Genomic DNA, 23,118 nt, shown 5'->3' on the forward strand with positions numbered 1-23,118 from the left:
TCATATAAGCTCATAGTTTCTTTCATATATACATATAATCACATAGCTTCTTTTCATATTCTCATAGGATCACACAGCTCTTATCTTATACTTTGTTTTCTCATGTTCACATGTATCATGTCATATGGCTCATATTTTTCTCATGCAATCACATAGTTCAGTTTCACATATGTTCATATATATATATATATATACATCACATAGCACATACTTCTTATATCATTACATACAAAAGCATGTTAGCACATATAATCATACATACATATAATTCATGTCATCCATATACGTATAATCATATGATTCATTTTCACGTATCACATATACTTTCTCTTTCATATATCTCATGACTCTTTATCTCATTCTCATATGATCACATAATCGTGTAGTTCACTTCTCATATCACTTTGCATGGTTTTACATAAACATATATCATATCTTATTCATATATATATATATATATATATATATATATCCGCAAATACATGTAAGCACAGATTTTCTTATCTTATAATTTATGTTACATATGCCTGTAATCTTATAACTTATTGTTAAGTAACTCAAATAACATTGTATTATTATATACTTTATTCCATTACCATATAATTCACATAGCATATATATACACTCATACAATCAAGTATGCATATATTTCATATTAATCACATACTTCATGTACTATACTATCGGAAATAGATTTATCACAAGTCAATTTCCATATAATTCGATGTTATAAGATGCACTCACCTTGGCCTCACTTGTTATCAATTACTCCTATGGTTTTCTTTCTCTTCTTGATCAATTCTAACCATTCAATCATTATGGAATTTGCTCTCAATCGATATCTACACAATCATGTATTTATACTATCAGTATCTCATTTGATGTACTTAATATATCCTTTCATAAACTGAAATAACGATTTATTTCATTTCTCATTAAAGCATCGATACATTCTACAATGTATCGATGCATCCCTTAACATGTGCATCGATGCACTACCCATGCATCGATACACAAAGCACCTTCGATGTTTTAATCTTAAGGGGGTGTATCGATGCACTCCCTATGCATCGATGCACTAATTGCATTAGACATTTCTATTTTAAGGGGTGCATCGATGCACTTCTTGTGCATCGATACACACTGAACAATTTCTGGAAATTTACCCTTGATGCATCGGTACAGGTTGAATGTGTATCGATGCACACTAGCCTAGAATTCTATTTCGTGCATGAAAATCCACTAAAATCAACTCAAATGATTCATCTTTCATCTCATTTCATGTTCTTAACTCATATACACATGCTTAAACAAATTTATATCCATATAAACCATCTTTAACTTCAAAATTATATTCCTCATATGTAACTCAAGAATTATACCAACTTTGCAACATGTTTTAATTCCAATTCTATGGCTTCTAACTTCTTAATTAGACCCTTGACAAGTCAAATTTAACTTCCAGTATAACTTATCATCTTTCATTCAAGATTTCCTTAAAAACTTATAATTTTTAATCTTTCTTGACTCTTTAATCTTATGGTTTTAAGATAAATTAAGCTTTCCTTAAGCTTAATTATCATCAAATGATCAAAACCCAATCTTAAATTCGGCTAAATATCAACCAACAAGAGATCTTACCTTTGCTTATGGCTTCACGTGAAGAAGAAGAAGAAAAGAGAAGAAGAGAAATCTAGAGAAATCTCTCATCTTCCACGTGGTTCCCTTATCTTATAAAGGGAAATAAAAAAAATCTTACTTGTCAATTGACCATTTTACCCTTTAATTCATTCAATAATTACCAAACAACCTTCCACTATATTTCCAATAAGTCATTGAACTATTTAACTATTCTACTTTTATCACCAAATTTCAAAAAATCTCATTTTAATCACTAACCCCGATTTCAGGATGCTACAAATCTTCCCTCCATTAAAGAAAATTCGTCCTCAAATTTTCACTAAACATATCAATAAGAACATATCTTCCAATGTTCTCATGTTGCCTCCTTTACTTGACATTTCTTTCCTTTATTCAATCCAAATTGAAATCTCCTTATACATAAATCATATATTTCTTTCATATTCATATACTCTTGTCCTATCACCTATACTCATCTCTATGTACCAATCTTCATTGCATCCTCGTAACTTTGATAACCCAATTTACTTATACATAACTTCATTCTTTACCATCTCTTATACTTGTCTTTTCCTTTTTTAAAGCTCCATACAATTACTTTTCTCCTTGTCTACACCATAGTTACCCGATCAGAATAAACAACTATATTCAGATCCACATCATAATTAATTAATTCTACTTTATCCTTTCTTCCAATCTTATAACTCTATCACCTTTACTCTGACAGCTAGTCAATAACTTCTGTCCAATCTAGGGCACAAGCCCTAGTCAACCAATCACATATATCCTTTCCAATCGAAATTATCTCAAAATTAGTTTACTTAACTTATCAAATTCACCTTTATTCTCATACATCCTGTAATTTATATATTTCAAACTCAACATTCTGACTTCCTTTGTCTTATAAACTGATCATCGATATACCCATTCTTAAACTCTTCTTATAATTCCGGTACATTTTTATCACATACTCTAATTAGCCAACGCTAACTCTTTCCATCTTAACTGCAAACCCTTATCATATACACACTCTTGTTTCTGCTCAATATTATCCATTCGTTTCAAACTCATAAGCTCTGTATTTATACATCTTATACGTTTTTCACTAATACACTTATTCTTGAATTCTTTTACCAATTCTCACTACATCATTTGATCTTTTAACACTCTATGGTGATACTTGTTCACCATATTCTGTCTTATCTACTAAATAACAAAACGAATCCATATCACCTTTCCGATTCAAAGCAGTGAAAACTTTCTATAATTATTCAGATATGATTTTAACTTTCTGAAATCAACCTTTAATCTTATAAGACACTTTCTGAGGTTTCCGCTCTTCATCCTGTCTGGCCAAGGCAGGTGAATTGCTATCACCATCAGATTTGTCAGTTATCGATTCACTTCGAAAATTTCTATAATCAATTTCTACTATATCATACAAATCTTATTCTATTAGCAAGACAACATACTCCTTACACTATTAGATCATAAATTTTCACTTTGAGTTGGCATGTACATATTTTAAACCTCATTTGACTTCGGTTTAAGCCTAGAATCGGCTAAACCTTAGCTATGATACCATTAAATGTAACACCCCCAACCCGTACCCGACCTGAATACGAGTCTGAGGTGTCACATTGACTTTTCAATCTTTGACTCATGACAAAATTCAAAGAAAATTTAAAACTTTCATTAAAATAAAAGCGGTTTATTTACATAATTGACCAAAATAACCAAAATCGATCAGAGCATATTCAACTCAATTAATTAGTACATGCCAACTATATTCAAATTAACCAAACACATTTAAATCATCTATTTTCTGATCTGAAATTTTGTAAGGGAGATGCTGACCTGTCTTGCTCTTCTTCACTTCTCTTATCGCTTCTGTAACCTACGTGTGAAACAATCACACGCTAAGTCTATGACTTAGTGAGGCAATAAACATATAATGTAAACTATAACTTGTAATCATACATGAACAATTACTGCTATCACATCATACCCAAACATATATCCATTCATATATATATATCAAATACACACATGCATACAATTATCTTATTTTCTATCATTATCATATTATCACCATTCATATTTCTATTATCTTGTTTATATGATCTATTATGTTCATATCCTATATCTTATACATATACAATAATCACTAACACACACATATCATATCATATAATTCATATCACAAAACACATATATACATCACATACATTATATTCAATGTTATCTCTTATTAGCCCATGTACACCTGTGAGAATTGTAGATATGTGAGTATATTGAGGTTGTGCACTATGCTATCACCACAGCTCGTATGGGGTCCTACTAGGGGCTATGAAATTTTATCCCGAAGAACCTATCCAGAGGTCATAAAGAACCTCGACAACTGTCCATAGGTCTCGAAAAACCTAGGTAAACTGTCCATATGTTTCTTAGAACATAGGTATAATGTCCATATGTCTCGAAAGATATAGGTAATTCTATCCATATGTTCCGTAGAACATAGGTAAACCCTCGACCCTTGGCATGCCAACTATACCTATCGCTCTCGTATCATATACCACGGACATTTATCTTTATATCATTTCATATATACACTTTCATATCACATGTCATATAAGCTCATAGCTTCTTTCACATATACATGTAGCCACATAGCTTCTTTTCATATTCTCATAGGATCACATAGCTCCTTATACTTTGTTTTCTCATGTTCACATGTATCATATCATATGGCTCATATCTTTCTCATGAAATCACATAGTTCAAATTCACATATGTTCATATATATATATACATCACATAGCACATACTTCTTATATCATTACATACAAAAGCATGTTAACACATATAATCATACATACATACAATTCATGTCATCCATATACGTATAATTATATGATTCACTTTCACGTATTACCTATATTTTCTCTTTCATATATCTCATGACTCTTTATCTCATTCTCATATGATCACATAATCGTGTAGTTCACTTCTCATATCACTTTGCATGGTTTTACATAAACATATATCATATCTTATTCATATATATATATATATCCGCAAATACATGCAAGCACATATTTTCTTATCTTATAATTTATGTTACATATGCCTGAAATCTTATAACTTATTGTTAAGTAACTCAAATAACATTGTATTATTATATACTTTATTCCATAACCATATATTCACATAGCATATATATATACTCATACAATCAAGTATGCATATATTTCATATTAAACACATACTTCATGTACTCTATTATCGGAAATAGATTTATCACAAGTCAATTTCCATATAATTCGATGTAATAAGATGCACTCACCTTGGCCTCACTTGCTATCAATTACTCTTATGGTTTTCTTTCTCTTCTTGATCAATTCTAACCTTTCAATCATTACGGAACTTGCTCTCAATCGATCTCTACACAATCATGCATTTATACTATCAGTATCTCATTTGATGTACTTAATATATTCTTTCATAAACTGAAATAACGATTCATTTCATTTCTCATTAAAGTACATCGATACATTCTACAGTATATCGATGCATCCCTTAACATGTGCATCAATGCACTACCCATGCATCGATACACAAAGCACCTTCGATATTTTAATCTTAAGGGGGTGTATCGATGCACTCCTTATACATCGATGCACTAATTGCATTCGATATTTTCATTTTTAAGGGGTGCATTGATGCACTTCCTGTGCATCGATACATACTGAACAATTTCTGGAAATTTACCCTTGATGCATCGGTACAGGTTAAATGTGTACCGATGCACACTAGCCCAGAATTCCATTTCGTGCACGAAAATCCACTAAAATCAACTCAAATGCTTCATCTTTCATCCCCTTTCATGTTCTTAACTCATATACACATGCTTAAATCAATTTATATCCATATAAACCATCTTTAACTTTAAAATTATATTCCTCATATGTAACTCAAGAATTATACCAACTTTGCAACATGTTTTAATTATAATTCTATGACTTCTAACTTCTTAATTAGACCCTTGACAAGTCTTAACTTCCAGTATAACTTATCATCTTTCATTTAAGATTTCCTTAAAAACTTCTAATCTTTAATCTCTCTTGACTCCTTTATCTTATGGTTTTAAGATAAATTAAGCTTTCCTTAAGCTTAATTATCATCTAATGATCAAACCCCAATCTTAAATTCGGCTAAATATCAACCAACAAGAGATCTTACATTTGCTTATGGCTTCACGTAAAGGGGAAGAAGAGAAATCTGGAGAAATCTCTCATCTTCCACGTGGCTCCCTTATCTTATAAAGGGAAATAAAAAAATCTTACTTGTCAATTGACCATTTTACCCTTTAATTCATTCAATAATTACCAAACAACCTTCCACTATATTTCCAATAAGTCGTTGAATTATTTAACTATTCTACTTTTATCACCAAATTTCAAAAATTCTCATTTTAATCACTAATCCGAATTTCGGGATGTTACACTAGACCCCTTAAGCAAGGTCAAGGGTTCGAATCCTAGCGTTTGCGAATGGAGCAAACTGGGTTGGGAGGGTCTCCCTCTCCTCTACAGTACTCGATCTAGGTTAGTCGGTCAATAGATCGGATATTAGTGATTAATTCAAATATATATATATATATATATTAGATTTTTTAAATAACATTTAAAATTTAATAATATAAATAAAGAAGGTTAAATTAAAATTAATTTATATTATAAATATTTATAATATTAATTTAAATTAACCAACAAATAAATCAAATATTGAGACTTGGTCGATGAAAAATAAAATTAGATATAATTTTATAATTTTTTTATAATATGGGATAAGTACAATGTAATATATGTTTAAAAATAACACTCAACCATTTGACAATAAACACTTATACATATAACATTTTTAGTACTCGAACCCAAAATTTAAAAAAATAACAACATTTTATAACTTGCATGGGATGGGATCAACATTTTCTTGACACGTCATTTAAAAAAATCAACAGGTCAATATTAAATATAAAGAGGAGTAATATAGGATTAGCCCATGGTGGGTAAAGACTTAGACCGGTTGTAATCTCTGCATCAAAATCTTACAATTTGTAAAGATCTGAATCTTTTCCCCCGCTTTTCTTAATATTTCTATAAGCACGAACCAAACGATTTTTGTAGTAAAAGAATTGTTGTTATTCTTTTGAGATTTAGGATTCGAGCATCATAAATTAGTATTCAATATCAAGTGATTGAGAGTTATCTTTAAACATATATTGTCTTAAATTTATCGTAGATTAATAAAAAAAAATTACAGTAAAAGCAAATCAAAATAAAAAATAATTATTAAAAAAAACTTACACCGATAATGAATAATTCCTCCAACTGCTCTCCCGAAAAAATAGTTCATTAATTGGATCCTTAAGAGTCATTGTAAACCGTGACTGAAGTAAATGAGAGGACAACTAAGGGATTTTTAAATAAAATAAAATAAAATAAAATAAAAGAGAACATAATATTACCATTTATTTATGTTTAATTGCAAGAAAATAAATTAAAGGATTAATTTATGAGAAAGGGTGAATCTGTTGTGTGGGCCATTTAAGGCAAACATTAAATGTACGTTCCAAAGTCGGTTTCAAAATCACAAATACATAAAATTGAGGCTTTGTTATTTGTTCACAAGTGCTCTTCACATGGGACATTGTAGGCCTCATAAAAGAATATTATATTTTTAATTTTAACATAATATTTATATCGAGTAAACATATTCGATCGGTTGATCAAGTTATCATCTTTATTTTCTTATATTTTCTTAGGGAATCAGTTCCAGATCCGTTCAGAGTACTCTTCTTTCTTCTTCAACCGTCTTCTCTTTCCCCTTCAGATAAAATTACGAGTAAATTTAGAATTTGTAAATGTGTATATATTTATCCATTTTTATTAGAATTGAAGTAAGTTTAAATGGAGATATTATTTTTATAATGAATTTTTATAGTAATTTAGGATGGGAGAAAGCTGAAATTGTGAGGTTACATTGTTGAACACGAAGCTGCCTCTAATTCCTCAAAATGTTGTTAAGAAATTAACATTTCATCATTTCAAACTACACCAACTCTCTGCCATAATTAAATAAACACCATTCTCATTTCCTTTTATCTATATATTTTAATTATGGATGATATTTATATCTAAATTTTATAAATTTTGATTTGATTTTGTAATATCGACTTTTTAAGGAAAAAAATTAGGTTCAAATTGAGTCGAATTAAGGTGAAAAATAATCGATGCGAGACACTAGTATGATTTCTCTCTCTATATATAAGATAATTGCTATAATGTTTATCTCTCTATATTTTTTTTAAAATTAGATTATTATTTTATCAAATAAAATTATCATTCTTATATTAGAATTAAATATCATATGAAAGTATAATACTCACATTGATAAAAAAAAATCTAATTTGACCTGACTCGTTATAATTCCTAATTTTAAATGTTATCATATGGATTATATTTATAGACTTAAATATTAGATTGAAATAAATTCATTTAATATAAATGTAACATCATATAATATCATGAATTTAACATAAATATGAGTGTCAATTTTATTATATAAAAAACATAAATATAATATAAATAAGGATGAACTATGAGAGTGTTGAGAACGATCCTACCTCTTATAAATTTTAAATTCACATGTAATTCAAGTATTATTTTATAATCATTATCCATAATCTAATTTTATATCTCTTCAAATTTTAGAATTTCGTATCGTCTAAATTTATATTCCATCCGTTCAATTAAATTTTTCCATTTTTGTTTTTAAACTTATCATATTAAAAAAATCAATAAATAACAACATTTATATTTTTTTTAATTCTTATATTTCTCATTCTTTTGTTCATATCAAAATAAATATGTCAAATCTATTAGTTAATTTTTAAAGATAATTTTATCATTTCCCTCATTTTATATCACTGAACATATTATCAAACTTATCTTCTAAAACTATAAGTTTGGTCAATATGAGACGAATGGAGTAATATAATTTCTTAAAATTTTATATTCAAGACATAAAATCTTATATCGGTCTCTAAATATACGAATTCTAATTATATTTAAAAAGAAAAGTGAAAATATAATCCAACAAGTAAAGATAAATGTAGTATATTATAGTGTTGGAAGATAGCTTAGCTCACTTGTCTATTTGTCTTCATATATATACCAAAGAAGGATTTAGATACTACCAATTGTATGATCATTGTGTTTCAAAACCAAAACCATTTAAGGACAGCTGAGCTTTCACACTTTGAAAAAAACCCCACTACGAAACAAAATTGAAGGGGGGAAGAGCACATTCTTTGGTTTGTCTTTGTTAGGGCATGTTTGGCGGTTTCTTCCCTTTGGGAATCTGTTAAAAAGGCAGGGTCTTTGAGAGAAGATGCCAAACCAAACGCTTCACTGATTCCCCATCCACCTAATGCAAAGACAAAGAAAACACATTAAAAATTAAAGCTTTAGGGGGGGTTTTGAGTTAATTTGAAACTTGAGGGAAAGTAAAAGACAAAAGCTTTACTCAGAAATTCCATATTCCACTGAGAGAAGGAACGACAACAAATCATAAAAGGACAAAGCTTTCCTTCACGCATTACCTAATACCATTGCCCCCCTTTTATCTTCTTTTTGAAACCCTCTTATCTCTTGGGAAAAATAGCCTTTTTGTTCATACTTTGCTTGAATTACAGAGTCCAATCTTGGGAACTTTTATGTGATTTGGTTTGGGGTTTTTTATCAATTGCAAAACCCAGTAAGGATTTCTTCTTTCTTCTGTTATTACTAAGTTTTGTGTTTGAATTTGGTGTTACTTTCATGAGCTTGTCTAAAAGACAATTGGGGTTGTCTTTGTTTCTCTGATGCATTTGTTAGGCTGAATTTTCATGTGGCCTAAAGATTACTCTGTATCTGGTTTTGTTTTTGGTTAAATTTGTGAACTTTTTACCTTCTGGTGAATTCCATCTACATGCAAAATCTCAATCTTTGCATGAAAGTTTGATACTTTATATACTCTTTAGATAAAAAGACCAGAACTTTTTTTGCAATGTTCCAAGACGAATCATCGCCTTTATCATCATCATCTTCGCCTCTGCAAGTTTTCTCCATGATGTCACTCTCACCGAACTTAGGATCACCATATCCATGGCTTAGAGAGTTGAAATCAGAAGAAAGGGGTTTATATTTGATCCATTTGTTGCTCACTTGTGCTAATCATGTAGCGAATGGAAGCCTTGAGAATGCCAACATTGCACTCGAGCAAATATCCCAACTCGCGTCGCCGGACGGCGATACGATGCAGCGAATGGCTGCGTATTTTACCGAGGCGCTTGCTGATAGAATCCTCAAAGCCTGGCCTGGTCTTCATAAGGCTCTCAATTCGACGAGGATTGCTTTGGTTTCCGAAGAAATCCTTGTTCGGAAACTGTTTTTCGAGATGTTCCCCTTTTTGAAGGTGGCCTTTGTGCTTACGAACCAAGCCGTGATCGAAGCCATGGAAGGCGAAAAAATGGTTCATATAATCGATCTTAATGCAGCTGAGCCTGCGCAGTGGGTTGCGCTTATTCAAGCTTTAAGTGCGAGGCCTGAAGGGCAGCCTCATTTGAGGATTACTGGAGTTCATCAACGGAAAGAAGTGTTGGATCAAATGGCTCATAGATTGACCGAAGAAGCTGAAAAATTGGACCTCCCGTTTCAGTTCAATCCGGTTGTTGGCAAATTAGAAAATCTCGACGTCGAGAAATTACGGGTTAAAACCGGGGAGGCTCTTGCAATCAGCTCTGTTCTCCAGCTGCATTCATTTTTGGCCTCTGACGATGAACACCATCGAAAGAAATCGCCTTTAGGATCGAAGAATTTGAATGGAGTTCACTTGCAAAGAGCACTCCAGATGAACCAGAGCACTTTAGGAGAGTTGCTCGAAAAAGATACGGTTAATGGATGTAGCCCTAGTCCTGATTCGGCCTCATCGTCACCACTTTCTTCAACCGGTTCAGTGAAGATAGATGGCTTCCTTAATGCATTGTGGGGTTTGTCACCGAAACTGATGGTGGTAACAGAACAAGATTCTAACCATAATGGATCTACACTAATGGAGAGACTATTAGAATCCCTTTACTCTTTCGCAGCATTGTTTGATTGTTCGGAGTCCACGGCCGCTAGAACATCTCTGGAGAGATTTAAGGTGGAAAAGATGCTTTTTGGAGAGGAAATAAAGAACATAATAGCTTGTGAGGGAACCGAGAGGAAGGAGAGACACGAAAAGCTCGAGAAGTGGATACAGAGGCTCAACTTGGCCGGCTTTGGGAACATCCCTTTGAGTTACTACGGGATGTTGCACGCGAGGAGATTACTGCAGGGGTATAACTGTGACGGGTATAAAATGAAGGAAGAGAACGGTTGCGTCGTAATTTGTTGGCAAGATCGACCGTTGTTTTCGGTATCGGCTTGGAGGTGTAGGAAGTAAACAATGGTATGATATCAGGCCTTTTTTTTCTCGTTTCTTTTTTACCTTTCATTTTATCAAATGAAATGAAAAGGATTTTGTCATCTAAAGGAACCCAAATTACTGATAATTTGGGGGTGTAATGGTGTTAAAGCTTTTTGAACTTTGGAATGCAATGTACAGTTCTTTATTTGGCAATCTCTGCTTGTTTAAATGAAAAGAGAAATGAGGGATCAGATCATTCAAATTGGAACAAACAGATGATTCGAATGTGAATGATCGAAACTCGGACTCGTGTTTTCGGTGTTATATTATTTGAATGCAATTTGAACCTGCGATTTCTGGGGCTAACTTCTACTTGGGTGCTGCAAACTCAATCTATTTGGCTTCCCTTTTCAAACATTCTTTACCCGTTACATGAGTTGTGCAACTAAGATATAAATGAACCGACTTTAAATAAATAAAATTATGATCGTATTTGTTTGCTTATTTTTTTAAATGTTCGTGTTCGTGCTCATGTTCATTTATTTATTTTTGAATGTGTTTGTGTTTAGTTACTTAACGTTCGTTTGATGTTCAACGGCCAACATTCTTTTTATCATTTTATTTGCAACCAAAAAAATAATGAAATTACACTACTAGTCTTTAAATTATTTAGGCTTCATAATTTAAACTCTAAAGTTTACCATGTGTTAAATTTAGTCTATGCCTTCAATAATATTTAAAATGTAAAAATAAAAGAAAAAGAAGAACCGTATAAACAAGTTTTCACACGAGCTTGTTCGTAAACATAAATGAACCGAACACACATCTATTCATGTCCGTTCATTTATTCAATGAAACAAAAATTTTATTCATTCATTTATGTAAACGAACGTTATACGAACAATTCATCGAACACTATATTCATTTACAGCCCTGCAACACAACTTAAAAAAAACAGCATTTATGATATGTAAATATTTTTAAACTTTGCTTCTTTGTTGGTCCGATATAGATATTCTAAGTAATCTGCAAGTCAATATAGGTTCTAAATTTTTAAATATATTAATGAAAAATAAAATAAAATTTAAGTAATAGTATATTTTAATATCTTAAACAAATAAACTTAGGGTCAAACTCAAACACAATTAAAAAAATTAGAAACATAAACACAATTCCATTTGTTATCACCAATGTCATACATATTTACTTCACACCTGATTCAAGTACCAAAGAGGGGGAGGAAAGTTTACCCATTGTTTTCAGAATCGGACTGTTTAACGAACCAGTTATGCTACTTATTCATTGGTTCAACCAATCGAACCGGTCCGATCGGTCGAAAGAACCAAACGACGTCATAATTATTTTAAAAATTAAATAAAAATACCAAACATATTTAATAAAATTTTTTTATATCACAAATCATATTCAAAGCAAATCATAACATATAAAAGTTAAAAACTATAAAATCAAGTGAAACAAAATGATTCAAATTAATTACAACATAATATTTAAAGTAAAACATATTAAATAATAAATATAATTATATAACTATAATTAAAAAATAAATTTAGAGTTAAAAAAATCATAACAAAATGATATTGTTTGGTTTAATTTTTTTTAAACAATCTCACATGACTAAGAAACATAAAAGAACATCTCAAAAATCTAAAGAGTAAAAATATGTAAACAAAACAATATCACATTGCTAAGAAATATAAAAGAGCATCACAACTAAGTTCTATAAATAATAGAGGTAATTTGACATTCAAAATCATAAAGCCTTTTGATGAGCATTGAGTGAACTATTCTTTCACTTCAATCAAGCTCGAATTTTATACTTCAATCGAATTTATAAATTTTTTTAAGTTCAAGTATTTTTGAGTTCACGTTTCAATATTATATTTCAAATTTGAGTTGAACTTGATAATTTTTAGCTTGTGAGTTTGAGTTGAGTTAAACTTACTTTTAAAGTTTTCAAGTTAAAGTTGAGCTTAGCAATACTAGAGTTCGACTTAGCTAATTTAACAAACGACGTTGTTTGGTTTAATTTTTTTTTTAAAAAAACAAAATTCTCAATTTTTTCCGGTTTTCAGCCGGTCCGGTTCGAACGGTTCAGCGGTTCTGGCCGATTCACTAGCAGCGGTTCAACCGGTTTAGATTGAACCGGACTAAGCAACGGTTCCCAGTTGAACCGGCTGGTCCGATCCGATTTTCAAAACAGAGAGTTTACCGGTTAACAATGCAACCTGATTACACGAGCTAATCTCTCCAAGAAAACGGGGCACATATTTGTGCTGAACATAATGACATCCCGTATCCACTCTGGCGCCACTCTCTCGAATGTCCCTAACAACAATACCCGGTACACCAGCTCTGCTTCCTCTACGCCCATTTTTTTTTATCCACGTTAAGCTGAAAGTGTAACCTGTTCCATTTATCCAGTATCAAATAATGAAAGTATGTTTCTTGTACGCTGCAGCTAATTGTTGAATAGTTATGATGTATCAGAAACACTGAGTACGTATGGCTGTGTTCATTAAAATCTATGTCAGTTCATGTTACGTATGTGTGTTTAACTTCATTTTCATGCTTTTTTGATGATTATAGTGCCACAATGAAAATGAAAAAAAAAATCTCAGATTTACCACTCGAGCAAAAGAAAACCAAGATGAATAAACATGCTTCAAATAATGAGATACAACATATCAATAACCTACCGACTTTAAGGGGGAAATACTGGGAACTAGAAACGAAAGAAAGAGGGAAATACTCAAAATTGAATGAACCGGCTATGATTCTCAAGTTAAGAATTACCACTTGATTGATGCAGAGCTGAAATGCATAGTCCATCAGTTTGACTAATGGCAGACATTTTCATGCCCACTAAGCACTCGATAAGAACTTCAAACAGACAAGTTCCATAATCAGTGGCATTTGCACTTACGCCTTTACAGCATTCTGGCTGCATAATCATCCAAATGGTCAGTAAAGATGTAGAAACTCACGCTCTTTTGAGTAAAGAGATGATTAATTGGGGATATACCAGCTGAACATTTGGAAGAACCTCACATGACAAAGCTTTCTCAGGAAGGTATTCGGTCAATGCACATGATGCGGTAACTTTACCATTAGCCAAATTAGGAGTAACGATGCTATCTTCTGTCTCAGCAGCTGATTTCCTGCTATGCTTTCTTGTCACCATTCTAGTGGAGTTACCAGAAACCCTTTCTGCTGCAACTTGTACACTTCCTGGAGACATTGTTGGTACATTATCTCTATTGCTACCCTTAAAATTTCCCTCTTGATGCCAGGTTTATCAGTCTGGTAACTCCTTCAGAAAGCGCTTTACCTGCCATAAATTTTTAGCATATTCCGTGGAAAAAAAGAGCTATAGAGATGCCGCTAGAAAGTTGAAACATCTAACAAAGGAAAGTCTACAAAGAAGCTTCAAATTCGATCCTCTTTCCCCAGAAAGGTACAATTTCTCTCAAATTTATATATATTTTAGCCGATAATTACCAGTGTCTGCAAATTTAACTTATTACAATTTCAAAGACATCACATACAAAATAAGATACTTGTTTTCATCTTCATATGTGCCCAGTTAGTGATTGAGGTGTTCAAACAATAATTGACTTTGTATTGATGTCAAAACAGGAGATAAAAATGAAGATGTAGAAAATTGTGAATTTGCAATTTGGTCATAAGCATGATAACCATCAAAACTATGATTTAACCTTCCAAAGTTATACTGAGAGGGGAAGGGGAAACCTCAACAGACTCTAGAACAATACAAGGCCTAACTACCAACTTCAAAGTTAATGATAGACCTAAAACCTAAATTCATTTTCTATTCAGACAAGAACTTGAGCATAGAAATCCAATTCTTTAACCAAAATCATAATACTGGTTTCTTTATTCCTTTAAACTGACAAGTTGTTTTCTTGTTCTTGTCCAGCATACCTAACACTCTCAGCATCAATTTATGCCAGTTTCCTTGCAATATCATATTCAACAAAGACGAAGCAAGAAGAATGCTAAGAAAGTTGAGGATGCTGATGCAGTTACATGTATATTCTACATTTAAAGAAAGAGATACAAACAACTGATCGCTACTTACACTTCTGGCTCTCTTCAATCAAAAGCTTTTGGTAGTCTACACATTGCTTGTCCTTGCTGGACCTGCGTTATTGCATTCATGCAAAAGGTCAAGAAAGTAGACACTGGCATCCTAACATGTAAAGGCCACCAATGAAATTAAATCTACTTACATTATAGAGGCCACTGAACTTCTCAATTCAGTAACTTCAGCATTTAATTTGTCATTTCCACTCCTCAAGTGCTCTATCAACTCCTCTGCAGCTGTACCAAGAGAAAGCAAACAACTAAGCATTTTAGAGGGATCCTAAATGATTGTTCAAGTTTGTTTAACTAGTAATAAAGCAACAAGAACAATTGTCAAGACAGTGATATAGAACTTTTGTTATTGATTGGTTCATTTAATTAGTAGAAGTTCAACAATCATTTATAGAACCAAATGCAAGCCATAAGCACACGGTTTGGTTCATTCTACAGCCTGATGACATTCATGGTTATAACAATCAATTTGTTTCTTTGATACACAAGATTATAATGTCATGTTTCTTCACATCTTGAACTTAGGCCTTAAATATTGGTTCAACTATCAGAATACGGCTCTGTAGAAAACTATGGTAGCTAGTTTCTACCATCACCAACAAATTAAATTTTTTAGATGCTAAAGACAACTATACCTTTAGTGAAACACAGAAGCCTCCTGTTTCCATTTTAAAGCTATTCATAATGTGAAACTATCAGTCATGAGATGAGTCAATGTCAAACCATTAAACATTCAACCTCAAGATAAAATGAAGTTGAATTAGAAAACACATTATTTTACCTTACATTTCATTAGGAAAGTCTACAATAATAACTTAGCTTTAATGTAGGAGCCGAAATCAAATGATAGTTATACTTCTATGACATACGCACAATAAACACCAGAGAAAACAAAGACAAAGAGAAGACTTTGTGGTTCACATAAAATATGAAGACAGAGATTAAAAAAAAATAGTAACTATAGCATGTAAATATAATGACCACGCGCATAATTTAAGAATTTTTCTTCTTGATCTCTATGTATGACATCCATTTCAGACAGTTTTCTCTTCTGAAAAAGAAATGAAACTCGAATCATATTAAGAGAATCACAACGGATAAAAAGGGAGGAAAAAAACGAAAATTCCATTCTAATCAAACTAACAAGAAATCGCATACACCTAGCAGCTGAATCTTATTCCACGTTATCGAGGAAAAACAAAACATTTCGCTCTTTTCTTTAGTTCTATTCGTAACCAAATTTATAGAGAAATAAATTGTATATCAGATCTTAGAAGAAGAGGGGAAAAGGTGAAAAATATAAAATTATCATTATTAAAAATAAAATGCTAGAGGAATGAGGAGTTGCGATACCTTTTGTCATATTTATCGTAAAGTTTTGCATATAAAGACTCCATCTGCAAAAAAAAAATGAAAAAATGACATTTAATTCGTATATACAGAGTATGGATTAAGAAATCATTTACTAAAATCCGTGATTTTGGAACCATAACTCAAATGCTTAAAGAAACCCTTGTTTTCGAGCTCAAAATCGACAACTACGAGAATCAAAACAGTAAAAAGAGGGGAAATTCAAGCGTTGTAAAGCGGACCATATTAGTACCTCTTCCTTTTCTTTTCTTTTCGTTGCGTTTTCCTTCGTTTTTCTAAGCAAACACACAGAAACTAACGAGAATAAAGAGAAAACAAATGGCGATGGTGAAGGTATGAAAAAGTTAAAGTGAGATTTAGAAGATGAGAGAAAATTGTTTACTTTTCACCCCTGTTTGGTAACCTAGGAAACGCGGGAAAGTTGAATTTCAAAAATCCAGGAAACTAAGCTCTCTCTTGGTTAGGAATGTCTCAGAAAGGCGGGTTAATATACGGCTAATATACAGCATTATCGGATACATTAAAATGTATTTAATAAATTTGGTTTAGCGGTACCTATTATGTTGACAACTAATAATGTTTTAGGTAGAAAATATGAAAAACTATTAAAAAATTTGGTAATCGGTAAACTTTGGTTATCGGTAAGTATCTATCCTTTTTATAAAGTGTCCATACTTTTAACTATCAAGTAATTTTACCGGTTTTGTCATAATAAATTTGGTTTTGTCATATTTTTACCTGTTATATTGTAAATTATCTATCCTTTTTATAAAGGTCCATACTTATTTCACTGTGAAAATATATTTATTATCTTTAGTTAATATTGTTAAATTTAAAATCTAAATAATATTTTATAAAATATCAAAACAATCAAATAATTTTTTGTGTAAAAGAAATTATTAAATTAATATTGTAGGTGGAAAACATGAAACACTATTAAAAAAATTGAAACATAAATTACATAACTTTAAAAAAAGTATATATCATTTTTATAAAAGTAGGTCTAAGTCATGAAGAAATATTAAAAAATTGTGCTACCGGTTCGTGTCGATCCAAATTAAAAATGTGTCGATCCAAAACGATATAACAGGTAAAACTATGACAAAACCGGTATAGAAATGATAAAATCGGTCAAGCGCTACTGGATACATTTAAAGTGTCGGTACTTTAATATAAGGATCGACACTTCGTGAATTTAAAAGAGAAGCAGTTTTAAATCCTATAAAGTGTCGATACTTTTAAAAAATGTATCGATCCAAAACTATATACCAGGTAAAAATATGATAAAACCGGTAACAAAATGATAAAACCGGTAAAACGTTACCGGATATATTAAAAGTGTCGATACTTTATATAAGGATCGACACTTTGTGAATTTAAAAGAGAAGCAGTTATAGCGCCTATAATGTGTCGATACTTTAAAAATATATCGATCCACAACGATATAACAGGTAAAATATGATAAAACCGGTATCAAAATGATAAAACCGGTAAAATGATACCGGATATATTGAAAGTGTCGATACTTTCGTAAGTACGTGTAATAAATTATCGACACTTTCAAAGAAATAGGTAATTATCCTTTCGAAAGTATCGACACCTGACATAAAAGTATCGACACTTTTGTATTTGTATCGATTAAATACAAATAACATATCCGATGAAAATATAAAGGCCATAGCTAAATATCCTCTGAAAAAAGATAGAACGGACGAGTTTTTGAAATCGAAGAGTAATTGTTGCTGCATTTCAGAAGGCGTTTCTAAAGCGAAGTTTGTTTGTTGTTGCTGCAGTCGATCGAAAAGTATGTTGTCGAAACCCTAATTTTTTATTATTACAGTAATCGCGATAGGGTTTTTTTATGTGTTTGGGGTTTTGGAGTAAGGAAGCATTTGGGACCGATTGCAGGTAGAAATAGATATTCAAGGAAAAATATAAATGTCGATACTTTTATTAAATATTAGGTAGAAAATGATATTATAGGTTGTATAAATGTGCCGACACATTTTGGTGTGACCATTCAAATTCTTTTGAAGAAAACCGTTTTACCACAAGAGTAGTTATCTATATTTGTATATTGAATAAAGTGTATGTAACAAAATAATTTGATTTGCGTAAACTGATATATGAAGGAAAATGGAGTCAATGGGTTGGAAAATTGTTGGTGGAGCAGATGACTTTGAAATTGAGGCTGAGACTCGAAAGCAACCAAAGGGTGGATATGTACTTCTAGTAAGTATCAATGTCTTTTGTTATTAGTTGAAATGGTAATTAGATTAAAGTATCGATAAACTTTAAATTGATTACAAATTTTAAATGTTAACAGTATGGCCGAACGCAAAAGGATGAAGAGAGATGGCACACAGAGCGGTTCGGTATGTAAAATGAAATTGACATTGAGTAGTATTATTTTGTTAATGTATTGATTAAGAAACGTTTATGTTTAATATTAGGTGAAAAAGATGTGAGGTCCAAATGGAATTCATGAGTGATGCTGAAAAGGAACCTTACATCACACAGTCAATGAATGATAGTAAAGAATACAAAGAACGGAGGAAAGCACATGAAAATAAGGTATTCCTTAACTTGTAAATACGTTGATACAAAATATAAGAACTATAACATTATATATTGTTAAAAAATGTAGGAAGTGTCGACAAGATGCAGCATTAAAAGGGTGAATTTATTAATTAAACACCTTAAGGAGAAGGGTCAGTTGAATGTGCTGGGAGAAATAGGTTTTTGGATCGTTGATCGGAGTAAGGATCGACCTATTCGGAGGGAATTGTGTCGATCCTTGATGGCACAATTTGACGTCAGTCAATGTATGGCTAAGTATGGTGATTATTCATTCCCTCTGGGGGTATCGACTGCTGCAGCCGTATTGGGGGTACAAAACAAAGGAAAAAGTGTTATAGAAGTCTGTAGGAGTAAGAACTGGAAAGCACTTGCCTCCAAATATGGTTTGAATCATAAGGTGGCATATGCTGAAGTTGAAGAGGATATCAAAAGTGGATCTTACTGGGGGGATGAGCTGAAGGCCCGAGTTCTATTGTACCTTGTCGGGATATTTCTTTGTCCAACGGGTGATACGTCAACGAACAAGGAATATATGAAGCTCATTTGCGATGAAGGCTTGAAAGGTGAATTCAGTTGGGCTGAATATATCCATTCGAGATTGATTGAATCAATAATCACCTTTAAAAAGGGCAGCCAGAGATACCTCAAAGGGTGCATAGTAATCTTAGAGGTAAATGAGTTGAATCACTTTTTTGTGTTTTTATATAAAAATATAAATTTATTATAAATGTAGGTTGCACTGTTCGATTTTTGGTCGGGCTGTGAGGCAGTGCCGGCTTATGAAAAAACCGGAGTGGCACGCATCCGTGCATGGGGGAAGGAAGAGGTGGTTAGAGTGATGGTGAAGTTGAAGTTGGATAGAGGGAAAAGCAAGAAATGATAATAAATGTAATTAATAATTTAAGAATATAATCAATGTCTTAATATTGTAATTTAATTTTGAAGGTTATTGGCAAGGATGTAGAGAGGCAGTGGAGGCAGAGGAGAAGAAAGGAGGGATGGTTGTATTGGGGGATGACGGTGAGTGGGACGACGGTGAGGGAAAACAGAGTAACTTCGACATTTTGATGTCTGAATGGCTGATATCAAAAAATCCAATTTGAAATCATGCAAAGACAATCAGAGTCGAAGAGAAACTGATCGAGTCGTAGAGAAACTCGAGAGAGTCGAAGATACACTCGAGAGGCATAAGGGGGTAGTGGAAGGAAAAATAGATGGAGTGAAAGAAGTAGAGGTGTTGAGGTGAAGTGGTGAAAGAAGTTGGGGTGTTAAGGGTGATATTAAGATGGTGACGGGAGAAAAATTTGAGGGAGTGGTGAAGGAGGTTGTGGATTTGAGGAGTGAACTTACGGGGGTGAAGGGGGTGGTTGATAAATACTCGGATGATGAGCTCAATTGAAGGGTGAAATAAAAGAGATGAAGAGCTAGTAGAAAAAAAGTACGATGAACTGAAAAAATATGAAGAAGAAAAGAGGGAGGAGGAAAAGAAGAGATGAAGAAATGAGGAGGAAGGAAGTCGATGTCATTTATACACCGAGAGTGTTATAGCAGCAGTTTTGGATTCGGAATGTCCTGCATCCCAGAAGAAGAAGCACAAGGTAAGTTTAAAAAAGAATACTTAATTTGATTTTTATGTTGTTGTGACAAAAATTTGTATGCAAAATTGTAGGTTGAAAAAGCGGATATTCCAAGCGGAATTGATGACATCGAAGCTGCAATTTGTGATTATTTATGGAATAGCGAGTTAGAATCGGGGTAAGTGAAATATATTGTTTATGAGTGATATTTAAATATTTCATGACAACACATTAATCCTAATGATTCATACAGATATTCTGTAATCTCAATGGGAAATCAATTCGCTACTGTACGAGTTGCTACGTGGGTTGGCGGTGGTGGTAGTAAAAGTGAAAATTTAAAACTTATTGAATATGTTTGATTGTGTAATTAATTTTGTTAGGTTTATCGATTTGCTCGCTTGGACCATGCTACGATTCTCAAAAGTCACTCCGGAGGATTGGCTACCTTCCATACCTCTAGTGGTGAGTTAAATTATAAATATTGAAAAGTAGTGTTATAGACGGTAAATTAATAAGTTTGTTGCGTAATTACAGCAACAGGCGTTGGATGCCAACAACAAAGAAAGTGTTGAGAGTATTCTACTTCTGGGGTGTCATATTGGATAACTATGTGAAATTCACGACTGTGAGAAGGTAAGACACCATACCAATTGCAAATGATGTTTTCGGATATAGAATGTTGATTTTGTCAAATTGGGTGTGAAATTTGTTGCAGATCATGATCACAATAAACTACCATAATTCACATGGTATCTGTTGGTGTTGGATATGGTAGATCATGTTGTAACAATATATGATATTGTTTACAACTGAAGCAGCTAAACAGAGAGTGAATGATGCTAAGAGATTGGTATGTATGATGAAAGGACATTAAATTATTTTTTGGTGCATAACTTCTTCTATTTTAATGCAGATTAAAATATTAGATTCTTATAATAAGAAACGCATTTGGGTTGAGTCCTGTGGATCTCTAGGAAGTATCCCTTGAAAAATTTCAAATTTGTGGAGCATAAGAAGAATAAGCAATTGAATGGGTATGAGATGTTATCACAAATAGAAAGCTTAATTTATGCAGTATTCATCATAATGACTGTGTTTTCAAATTTTGTAACAGATATGATTGCGGCATGTATGTGATGATGTGGATGGAATCGATCGGTTCTACAGGGGCAACTGGTGATTTTGTAAGTGGATAGAAAAAAATCGTTTGTGGTAAATTGTTAAAAGCGTAGATTGAATGTTGTAGTTGACAATACTTAACGTTCTGACAATTTGAATATAGGTTGTTGGAGACTGGGATCGATCGCGATATTAAACGATCTCGTAAGCCACAATCAAAATGAACGAAGACAGGATAACAAAAGCTGCAATATTACATAAGAATAACAAATGATGCAATGAGTAAATGTAGGGTTAATTTTGTAACGATTTATAATTTTGTATGATTTTATATATTTTTGATATGTTGTTGTACATGTTTCTTATACACATTAAGGGTCATGTTGATACTTGGAAGTAAAAGGCAAATTTACAATATGGCCAACAGGGTGCACCCCATAAAGTGTCGATCATATATAAAAAAGTGTCAATCCTAAAAACATCGAAAACCAAAAGTATAATGTAATATGTATTTTCAATCTAACCGGTACAAGTCTACCGGTTTTATGAGAGAATATGTCTAAATAATGTGTCGACACTAATATAGTTTGTGTCGATATTTTTTTTTCCAAAATGAATGGAAAACAGTGTGCACCCATAAAGTGTCGATCCATATATAAAAGTGTCTATCCAAAATCATCGAACCCAAAAATATAATGTATATGTAATTTTCAATCTAACCGGTACAATTATACCGATTTTATGAGAGAATATGTATAAAATAATGTCGACACTAATAGTTTTGTGTCGATATTTTTTCCCAGAATGAATGGAAAACAGGGTGCACCGATAAAGTGTCGATCCATATATAAAAAGTGTCGATTTCCAAAATCATCGAACCCAAAGTATAAATGAGAGAATATGTATAAATAATGTGTCGACACTAATATAGTTTGTCGATATTTTTTCCCAGAATGAATGGAAAACAGGGTGCACCGATAAAGTGTCGATCCATATAAAAAGTGTCGATTCCAAAATCATCGAACCCAAAGTATAATGTAATATGTAATTTTTCAATCTAACCGGTACAATTATACCGGTTTTATGAGAGAATATGTCTAAAAATGTGTCGACACTAATATAGTTTATGTCGATATTTTTTTTCCCAGAATGAATGGAAAACAGGTGCACCCATAAAGTGTCGATCCATATATAA

General features: G+C 32.2%; 2 protein-coding genes and 1 long non-coding RNA gene across 3 annotated transcripts; 1 reads left to right on the plus strand and 2 right to left on the minus strand.

Annotated features, from left to right (window-relative positions):
• The first annotated feature begins 9,622 nt into the window (after positions 1–9,622).
• LOC120144208 (scarecrow-like protein 3) lies at positions 9,623–11,344 on the plus strand. Its single transcript, XM_039158328.1, has one exon. The coding sequence runs from the start codon at positions 9,754–9,756 to the stop codon at positions 11,170–11,172; it is 1,419 nt and encodes a 472-aa protein (XP_039014259.1). The 5' UTR covers positions 9,623–9,753; the 3' UTR covers positions 11,173–11,344.
• A 1,960-nt stretch (positions 11,345–13,304) lies between these two features.
• On the minus strand, positions 13,305–14,438 carry LOC120144235. The gene is made up of 3 exons (XM_039158347.1): positions 14,180–14,438; positions 13,951–14,098; positions 13,305–13,561 (listed from the first exon to the last, which is right to left on the minus strand). Exons 1-3 carry the CDS (start codon positions 14,393–14,395, stop codon positions 13,305–13,307), a joined length of 621 nt encoding a protein of 206 aa, XP_039014278.1. The 5' UTR covers positions 14,396–14,438.
• A 1,043-nt stretch (positions 14,439–15,481) lies between these two features.
• Positions 15,482–17,101, minus strand: LOC120144219. The gene is made up of 5 exons (XR_005518020.1): positions 17,027–17,101; positions 16,877–16,919; positions 16,627–16,670; positions 16,255–16,324; positions 15,482–15,498 (listed from the first exon to the last, which is right to left on the minus strand). It is a non-coding gene; the product is annotated as an uncharacterized LOC120144219 (long non-coding RNA).
• Between the last annotated feature and the right edge of the window lie 6,017 nt (positions 17,102–23,118).

The sequence above is a fragment of the Hibiscus syriacus genome, unplaced genomic scaffold (assembly GCF_006381635.1).
Source record: "Hibiscus syriacus cultivar Baekdansim isolate YM2019G1 unplaced genomic scaffold, ASM638163v2 tig00110885_pilon, whole genome shotgun sequence".
In the NCBI taxonomy this organism is placed as follows: domain Eukaryota; kingdom Viridiplantae; phylum Streptophyta; class Magnoliopsida; order Malvales; family Malvaceae; genus Hibiscus; species Hibiscus syriacus.

Coding starts and splice junctions, on each gene's coding strand:
- LOC120144208 (XM_039158328.1), top strand. CDS start 9,754: ATGTTCCAAGACGAATCATCGCCTTTATCATCATCATCTTCGCCTCTG.
- LOC120144235 (XM_039158347.1), bottom strand. CDS start 14,395: ATGTCTCCAGGAAGTGTACAAGTTGCAGCAGAAAGGGTTTCTGGTAAC. Junction 14,099..14,179: donor TTCTTCCAAATGTTCAGCTG/GTATATCCCCAA, acceptor ATGATTATGCAG/CCAGAATGCTGTAAAGGCGT. Junction 13,562..13,950: donor AGCTCTGCATCAATCAAGTG/GTAATTCTTAAC, acceptor TAAATGGAACAG/GTTACACTTTCAGCTTAACG.